This window comes from Meleagris gallopavo, chromosome 13 (assembly GCF_000146605.3).
Source record: "Meleagris gallopavo isolate NT-WF06-2002-E0010 breed Aviagen turkey brand Nicholas breeding stock chromosome 13, Turkey_5.1, whole genome shotgun sequence".
Lineage (NCBI taxonomy): Eukaryota > Metazoa > Chordata > Aves > Galliformes > Phasianidae > Meleagris > Meleagris gallopavo.
In genome coordinates this window covers 10139431-10147925 of record NC_015023.2, presented here as the reverse complement: position 1 = coordinate 10147925, position 8495 = coordinate 10139431, and the positions used below count along the sequence as shown (strand labels likewise).

General features: G+C 62.0%; 1 protein-coding gene across 3 annotated transcripts; it reads left to right on the top strand.

The window, feature by feature from the left end:
• The first annotated feature begins 467 nt into the window (after positions 1 to 467).
• KIFC3 (kinesin family member C3) lies at positions 468 to 8495 on the top strand. 3 transcript variants are annotated; one of them, XM_010717842.3, is made up of 19 exons: positions 468 to 578; positions 1679 to 1875; positions 3098 to 3163; positions 3242 to 3382; positions 3452 to 3691; positions 3823 to 3996; positions 4088 to 4235; positions 4333 to 4463; positions 4539 to 4650; positions 4724 to 4905; positions 4996 to 5100; positions 5297 to 5427; positions 5839 to 5962; positions 6146 to 6275; positions 6346 to 6575; positions 6787 to 6921; positions 7008 to 7107; positions 7419 to 7447; positions 7627 to 8495. In XM_010717842.3, the coding sequence occupies exons 1-18, from the start codon at positions 560 to 562 to the stop codon at positions 7421 to 7423; spliced, it is 2370 nt and encodes a 789-aa protein (XP_010716144.1). In that variant the 5' UTR covers positions 468 to 559; the 3' UTR covers positions 7424 to 7447; positions 7627 to 8495. The 3 variants fall into 3 exon arrangements, with proteins under 3 accessions (XP_010716144.1, XP_019475179.1, XP_031411299.1); XM_019619634.2 differs by lacking the exons at positions 3098 to 3163; positions 7419 to 7447; XM_031555439.1 differs by lacking the exons at positions 468 to 578; positions 1679 to 1875; positions 7419 to 7447 and having other exon boundaries at positions 2068 to 3163.

The following is an 8495-nucleotide window of genomic DNA, read 5'->3' as shown; positions in this document are numbered from 1 at the left end:
GGGGCGGGCAGCTGATCCGTGCCGTTCCCTTGCAGAATCACTTCGCCAGCTTACTTTTTTTTTTTTACTGGTGGCATTAAAAATAGATATTTTTTTTTTCCCTGTAAGCCGGCAAATGTGGAATTACACAACTGCCCGGACTTTTTTGACCTTTGCTGTATTCCTCTCCTCCCTCCTGGGTTTTCCTTTGGTGTAGCAGCTGGAAAAGCTCCAGCACTTTGCATTCAATCTTGAGACACCGGGGCCTTGCTGAAGCCCACCCAGCACAGACACCAACGTGTAACGGGCAGACCAGAAAGCTGCCAGCTGAGTTCCTCTTGACAATAGAGGGTGGGGATGTGGGACTGTCCAGGCACGATGTGGGTGACCCCGGGGATGTGGGGCTGGAGGAGCACACCCAGTGGGATGGCACAGAGAGGCCGGGAGCCCAGCAGCACATTTCACCCTGCAGGCACAGGTCTTGCTGGAGGACGGCCAGCAGCCGGCCCTGCCACGCACCACGGAGGAACCACCAGCATCCCCACGTGAGCCCGCCGTGCCAGGGCAGGCAGCCTGCATCATGAGCCTGGACAAAGCCGGTGAGGGGAGCGTGGACATGGCCAGGACTGAGGGGTGGAGGCTGGGGAGCAGCTGGGGGGACACACACCCTCACATCCTCCAAAAGGGGCCTGGTGTCCATGCAGGCGAGGCAGGCGGTGTCTCCAACCGGAGCATCAGTGCCTCCCTGAGTCATGCCTAGCCCAGCTGGGAGGAGGCAGTGCTCAGCGAGGGGATGGCAGGAGGGTCTGCTGCCTTCAGGTTTGGGTTTCCTGTCCCTTTGGTATGGGGAGGGAGCGGGTGCTGAGCGAGGCTGTGCATGCAGCCCCGGGCAGGAGAACAAAAAGCAGCAGTCCTTCTGGAGGTAGTGCCAGGAGCACAGATTCCTGGCTGTCCCTCTTTGCTGCCTCTTTGCTCAAAGAAAGCACGAGTCCCCACAGCTGTCAGTACTCAGGACAGCTGAAGCCTTGCAGCATGTGTGTGAAACACAACTGGCACACGGCACCAGCCTGCCTGCAGGCAGCCAAGCAGCTCCCAGCATCACCTTTTGCCTTCCAATCTTCGCTTTCTGGGCAAGGCAGGGAGCAGCCCGGATCCATGCTGCTGGTTCCACCGGCACTGCATGGCGGTGAGTCAGGCCAGCTTGTCTCCTGCTGGAACCACGGAGCAATTTAGGGCTTCGTTTGCAGAAAGCTGTGTTTAAACTCATGCCGTGAAGGTCAGAAAGTCGCACTCAACAAGCAGTGCCACCATTTGGGTCGCCCGTGTAATTTGAATTTGGCTTCCATTAAGCTGCCGTGTTCAATGACGCAGCCTTTAATAACACCATCCCATGCTGTTTTTCCACCAGCACCTGCTCATTCGGGGAAAAAAAAGGCTGTGGTGCTGAGGGGGTGAATCAGAGGCAGCAGCGGGGCTGGGTGGTGGCACGTCCACACAGGGCACCCCGGGGTGTGCCGTGGGATGCCGGCATCCCTCTGTCTGTGGCACAGGCAGGCATTGGTGTCGCTGCCGTCCCACCGGGACCCCCGGCACTGCCGAGCTCCTGTTGCTATCTCCCTCAGGTTCCTGTCCCTACTGGGTGCCCGCGTCCCCCCGGGGCTGGCTGACCCCGACCCCGTTGTGCTCTCTCTTGCCACAGGGGGTCGGTTTTGCAGCGGGAAGCGCACCAGTCTGCCGGCCCAGCGGCCCTTCCCCGTCATCCAGAAGGTGGTGGCATCCATGGCGCACCTGCAGGAGGAGAAGCTGCGGCTGCAGGAGGAGCTGCTGGCTCTGCAGGACAAACTGGCCGCCCGCGAGAGCGAGGAGATCGCCGTCTCCATCCAGCTGCGAGGGCAGGTAGGGGGGCTTTGGGCACGCTCCGGGCTTCCAGCTGTGGGTTGTGAACTGTAGCACGAGGGCTCGGGGTGCTCGAGCCGTCTCGAGTGAGGAGCAATGCGGGTCTGTGTTGGTGCTTGCAGTGCTGCTGTGGGCAGGGGCTGGCCTCGGCGCTGACCCCCTTATGTTTCTCGTGCCGGTGCAGACACACAGCTGTGGATGTGAGGACCTTCCTCATTACAGAGAGATTGAAACCCAGGCTGCTAATAAAGGGATTTGCATGTGGATGTTGTGGAAGCTATTACAGTCAGGTTTGGCTTGTTCCACTGGTGTCAAAAAGGTGGATGTAATTGTCCTGGATCTGGTTGGCATAGTCTGCATGACACAAGCAGGACAGGCAGCTGGCGTGCTGGGGCTGTATGACACGGGGTAAACCTGGGCTCCGGGAGCTCAGCAATGGCCGGGCCGTGCCTCAGCCCCCAGCCCACTGCCAAGGAATCCCTGAACAGCCTGGAGAGCAGGCTGCAGCCGGAGCTGCCTGAGGAGGTAGGGCATGGGGCTGTGATGGCGTAGCAGGGCACTGCACTGGGAGCAGAGGAAGCAGGTCCTTTCTCCATTAAGCTTCTGCTGGACGTGCGGCTGGGGCCTTTCAGCTCTGAGACTGGGGCTGTGTGCTTTCCCGTGAGGTTTTCCTTGAGGTTCTGAAAGGTGCGGGGACGTGGTTGGGGCTGGAAACACATGGGGGGAGCGCAGCCCTGCGGTGTGCTGTTTGTCTGAGCAGGAGGGTGGTGGCTTAGCCACGGCTCTGTGTCCCTCTCCTCCCATCTGGAGCACCGATGGGCTGTGCTGAGAAAGGGCTGAGGGACAGCGGAGGAAGGGTTGAGCTGAGGTCCTGGCTCTGGGAGCAGCCTCTGCCGCCGGCACACGCAGGAGGTGCGCTCGGGCAGCTTGCCGCGCCGCCGTCTCTGCAAGGGAGTGGCTTATAACTTATCATAATTAATTACAGCACAATGTGAGCGCGTTCGTGTTTGTTATAAATCAGCAGCTCCTAAATGATGATCTGCAGAGGTTCAGAAAAGGCTGCTGCTGTTTGCATGGGGCGACAGCCTCGCGCTCCCTGGGTTGGGGGTTGGCACGGTGCCTTGTCACCGGGCAGAGCGTTCGGAGGGGAAACCCTTCCTAGGGAGCAGAGCGTTGGGAGGCACAGCTTTGTACTTCCAGCGGAGCTTCCCCACGTGTGCAGGTTGAGAACTTGAAGGCAAATCTCCGGGAGCAGGCGCAGGAGATCGGCAGGCTGCGCTCAGAGCTGGTGAGCTCACTGGTGGGGGGATGAGCGGGCTCGAGGGGGCTGCTGGTGGGGCTCCCATCACACGCTGACCCTCCGTAGGGCGGCACGGATGCGGAGAAGCACCGGGACCTGCTGGTGGCTGAGAACGAGCGGCTGCGGCAGGAGATGAAGGCACGTGAAGGGGAGCTGCGGGAGCTGCGGCGGCAGCAGGCGGCGTGCCGGGACTGCACCCACCTCCAGGTGAGCTGCGGGTGACCGGTGGCGGCTGGAAGGGTGCCAGAACCTCGGCTGAGCCTGCTTTGGGGTCAGGAGAACGCCGGGCTGCAGGAGCGGCTGTGCCAGCTGCAGAGAGAGGCGGAGGAGGCCCGAGCCAAGCTGGCGGAGCTGGAGCTGGAGGTGCAGCAGAAGACAAACCGCCTGGCCGAGGTGGAGCTGCGGCTCAAGGATTCGCTGGCCGAGAGAGCACAGGAGGAGGAGCGGCTGAGCCGGCGGCTGCGGGACAGCCAGGAGACCATTGCCAGCCTCAGGGCTCAGCCCCAGCAGATAAAGGTGAGCCTCCTGCTGGCTGTATAATAGTGCCCTGCATCAGTCCTGCGGTGCCGCCCTGCTGCTCTGTAAATCGTCCCCCTCCGGCTGACCTCGGTCTGTAATACGCCACCATCTGTGGGTGCTTTGTGCAGTACATCATCAAGACGGTGGAGGTGGAGTCAGCCAAGGCGAAGCAGACCCTGTGTGAGAGCCAGTCCCGAAACCAATACCTGCAGGAGCAGGTGGGGATGCAGAGGCAGGTGCTGAAGGAGATGGAGCAGCAGCTGCAGAGCTCCCAGAAGACAGCAGCTCAGCTCAGGGCACAGGTACGGGTCCGCAGGCGCAGCAGCGCAGCGGTGTGAACCAGGCGGCACCTGGGATGATGTGCGTGCATTGTTGGTGCTGCCTCACCCCCAGATTGCCATGTACGAGTCGGAGCTGGAGCGGGCCCACGGGCAGATGCTGGAGGAGATGCAGGTGATGGAGGACGAGAAGAACCGTGCCATTGAAGAGGCGTTTTCCCGCGCCCAAGTGGAGATGAAGGCGGTGCATGAGAACCTGGCGGGTGAGGAAGGCGCAGGGCTCGTGGGGCTCACAGGGTCAGGGCTGCATGTCCTCACCCTGTGCTGGAGCCACTCATCCTCACCCTGTGCTGCCCGCAGGCGTGCGGACCAACCTGCTGACACTGCAGCCGGCGCTGCGTACCCTCACCCACGACTACAACAGCCTGAAGCGGCAGGTGCGGGACTTTCCCCTGCTCCTCCAGGAGACCCTGCGGAGCGCCAGGGCCGAGGTGAGCCCGGGGTCAGCCCACAGCCCCTCTCCCTGCGTGGTGTGGGCGGGTGGATGAATGCTATCCTTCACCCAGATCGGGCAAGCCATCGAGGAGGTGAACAGCACCAACCGGGAGCTGCTGCGCAAATACCGCCGGGAGCTGCAGCTCCGCAAGAAGTGCCACAATGAGCTGGTGCGGCTGAAAGGTGCGGCGGGGCCGGGCTGTGGGGACAGCTGGGTGCCGCAGCGGGGCTGATCTGCCTCTGCTCCCCCACCAAGGGAACATCCGTGTCTTCGGGAGGGTCCGCCCCATCACTAAGGAGGATGGAGAGGGTCCGGAGGCGGTCAGTGCGGTGACGTTCGACGCGGATGACGACGCCGTCCTGCACCTCCTGCACAAGGGGAAACAGGTGTCTTTTGAGCTGGACAAGGTGTTTCCTCCACAGGCATCCCAGGAGGAGGTGGGTGCTGCCTCACACCGCTCACAGCGGGGTGGTATGACAGCCAGGGGAGGGCTGCACCGTCCCCCGATGCCCTTTGGTCCTCTGCAGGTGTTTCAGGAGGTTCAGGCCCTGGTCACTTCCTGCATCGATGGGTACAATGTCTGCATTTTTGCCTACGGACAGACGGGGGCAGGGAAGACGTACACAATGGAGGTGAATTTGCCTGGCTTTGCCTCCCTCTTCTTCCTTGCCTTCCAAATCTGTGATGCCCTCTGTGCCGTGTGTCTCAGTGCCATCGCTAACCCACGCTGGGCGCTAATCCTGGCTGTTGTTGCAATCCCTGAGCTTTGCTTCTGCTCAGCTGCATCAGAAAAAAGCACAACAGATCATTTTCCTCCCCATTCACCAGGGAACTTCCACAAACCCAGGCATCAACCAGCGGGCCCTGCAGCTGCTGTTCTCTGAGGTGCGGAGCAAGGCAGCCGACTGGGACTACGCCATCAGCGTCAGCGTGGCTGAGATCTACAACGAGGCACTCAGGTATGGATGTGAGCCCTTGGTTGAGGCACGGCATCACGTGGAGCCCTCAGAGCTCAGCGTTGGCCGTGTAAGGAAGCGCCAAGCTGGGCCCCGTCTCCCTTTGAGCCGTTTCTGCTTATTTGGACTCTCCCCGCTTCCTCCACTGGGCTCAAACGCCTTCCCCTTGGCCCAGCTCCCCGGCCTCGGCCGTTATATTTAGAAACTGCACTCTGGGAGCCAAGGGAATGAGAAACATTTTCCTGCCCTGCCCGGACGCTGGGGGCTGGGGGAGTGACGGCAGCAGCCGCAGGGCTCTCCGGCACCGCAGGGACCGGCACAGGCCCTGAGTGCACATCTGCATCGTGCTGCACCTCTGGAAGCAGCGGGCTCTGACCAGATGGGAGCTGAGTGCTGATGGCTTCCCCCTCGCAGGGACCTGCTGGGGAAGGAACCCCAGGAGAAGCTGGAGATCAAACTGTGCCCTGATGGCAGCGGGCAGCTCTACGTGCCCGGGTTGACGGAGTTCAGTGTGCAGAGCGTGGAGGACATCAATAAGGTGAGGCAGAGAGCCGGTGGTCAGCCCGCGGTGCATTGGTGGCTCTGCAACACCGTCCCAGGATGGGGGCAACAGAGCCTAGAATAGGCCCTGGGTGTGCAGCAGGGGGTTAGAAATAAAAGCACGGGGCCCAGATGGATGGGGGGTGAGCGGATCGCAGCCTCACCCCCTCCTCACCCTCAGGTCTTCGAGTTCGGCCACGTCAACCGCGTGACGGAGTGCACCAACCTGAACGAGCACAGCTCCCGCTCCCACGCGCTGCTCATCGTCACCGTCCGCGGCCTGGACCGCAGCACGGGGCTGCGCACCACAGGTGGGGGCCGTGCCCCCCGGCGGGGCTGCAGGGTGGTGCTGGCGGTGCTGACCTTTATCTGTTCCCCCAGGGAAGCTGAACCTGGTGGATCTGGCGGGCTCGGAGCGCGTCGGGCGCTCGGGCGCGGAGGGCAGCCGGCTGCGTGAGGCTCAGTACATCAACAGGTCGCTGTCGGCACTGGGAGACGTCATCTATGCGCTGCGCTCCCGCCAGGGCCACGTGCCCTTCCGCAACTCCAAGCTGACCTACCTGCTGCAGGACTCGCTCAGCGGGGACAGCAAGACCCTCATGATGGTGCAGGTCTGGGTTCCCTGTCCCCCATCCCTTGCGCTCTGTGCCACCTGCTGTGGCTTCTCTTTGCTGGTGACAGGGCTGTGCCTGGTGCGGATGGCGGCCGGGGGCTGTCCTGGGGGCGGTGGGTTAATAATAGCAGCTCCCTGACCCCGTTGAGCAGCGGGGAGGGGGGTGTGTGGGTGACGGTTGGGTGATGTGCTGCTGCTCCCACCTGCAGGTCTCCCCCGCCGAGAAGAACAGCAGTGAGACGCTGTGCTCCCTGAAGTTTGCCGAGCGTGTGCGCTCTGTGGAGCTGGGCCCTGTGTCCCGCAAGGCCGAGCTGGTGTCCTGGCCCAGCCAGGAGCAGCTGGAGGTACCCACAGCTCAGCCAGCATCTTTCATTGTGTGCCATTCCCAGAGGCACGAGCTGACCCGGGGCCGTGCCCCATCTCTCCCCAGGGTGACTTGCCGGGATCCTCCAGCCGGGGCCACGCATCCCCCAGCCCCGGGCTGCCCAGCGGCCGCAGCACCTCCATCCGTAGGAAGCTGCAGACCTCAGGTGGGTGGGGGCATGCGGGTCCCTCTCTGTGCTCCCAGAATGCCCAACCCATGGCCTTCCATCAGAGGAAGCTCCCAGCCCACCGACAGGCAAAGCTGCGTGTGGAGCGAGCTGTGCTGTAATCGGCTCATTAACCACTGGCTAATTGGCTGTCAGGAGCCTAGTTAGGGCTTCCCCTGAAGTGCCCCGTCCCAGCACAGGGCAGTGCGGGGCCACGTGGGGCAAAGCAGCTGGGGCTGCACGTGGTGCAGCCAGGGAGCGATGCTGCAGGTCAGCGCCCGCAGCTGAACCTCTCTTCTCTTCGATTTCAGCCTGAATTAGGGGCAGCCGCGGCTGCCAGGTGAGTGTGTGCAGCCGGGAGCCGGTGATGGGCTCTGCTTCAGCCCCGCCTCCCGGGCAGGGAGGTGTGCAGGGCTGTGCCGCTCGCAGGGGTGCTGCTGGGATCGCATTGCTTGGGGCCTCGAGCTGTGGTGGCTGTGCCCCCTGCCCAGCCTGACGCACGTGTCTGTATCCCCGCAGGGAAGCTGAGGCCGGTCCCCGTGTGACACATGCTGCAGGACCTGGCCCCTCACCCACCTTGGTGCCCCGGCCATGTTCGGAGCTGTGGCGGCATCCCCTCCTGCCATGGCACCTCTCACCGTGAGACACGCAGCTCTGTGACTTCTAATTCTTGCTGGACAGATGGCTTTAGCCAGAGCAAGGAGCCTCGCCACCTCTTCAGCTTCGTTTTTAGGACGGTTGGGGTATCTGGCTGGAAGGATTGGGGCTGAGCACCCCCACCTCGCTGCGTTGGGGACACCACTGCTGCAGGAGCTTGGCATGGAGCAGAGAGCACCTGGATGAAGTGCAGGACGAGGTTTGGTTTGGCGTGACTGTGCCCAGCTCCCTGCCACAAGGTCCTGTTCCACCCCTTGCCACCCACTCCAGCCTCTTTTGGAGCAGCACGGCCCAGGTTTGAAGCCAGAATAACCCCAGCCGTTGGATTCTCCTGCCCAATTGCACGAAGGCGCCCCGGTGCTGCTGCATGCACCCTGCCCAAAGGGAGAGCAGCCGCAGGGCTGCCCCCCTGGCACCAGCAGGGCTTTGCAGTCTTGAAGGAAGCTATTGTAAAGTGATTCAACAGTTGTCTTCTCAAGAGAGATCACAGTGTGGTCAAGATGAATGTGTTTGAAATATTTATAACCTGTTTACATGGTCTTGGAATGGAAAGAAAAAAAAAACCCCTCCAGCCCAGTGCTGTTGGAGTATGTGTAGTACTGGGGGGTGGCAGGGGCATGGAGGAGCAGTGGAAGCCCCAGTGCAGCTCCTTGGGCAGCTGCAACCATGCAAGGTATGCACTGCACCTTCCAGCTCCTGCCCCTTCCACACCATACCCTATTAAAGAAAAA

Bases quoted from the DNA above. Each gene is read 5' to 3' on its own strand.
- KIFC3 (XM_010717842.3), top strand. The intron at 3,383-3,451 runs GTGAGCTGCGGG...CTTTGGGGTCAG, and splicing joins GGGACTGCACCCACCTCCAG to GAGAACGCCGGGCTGCAGGA. The intron at 5,101-5,296 runs GTGAATTTGCCT...CCCATTCACCAG, and splicing joins GGAAGACGTACACAATGGAG to GGAACTTCCACAAACCCAGG.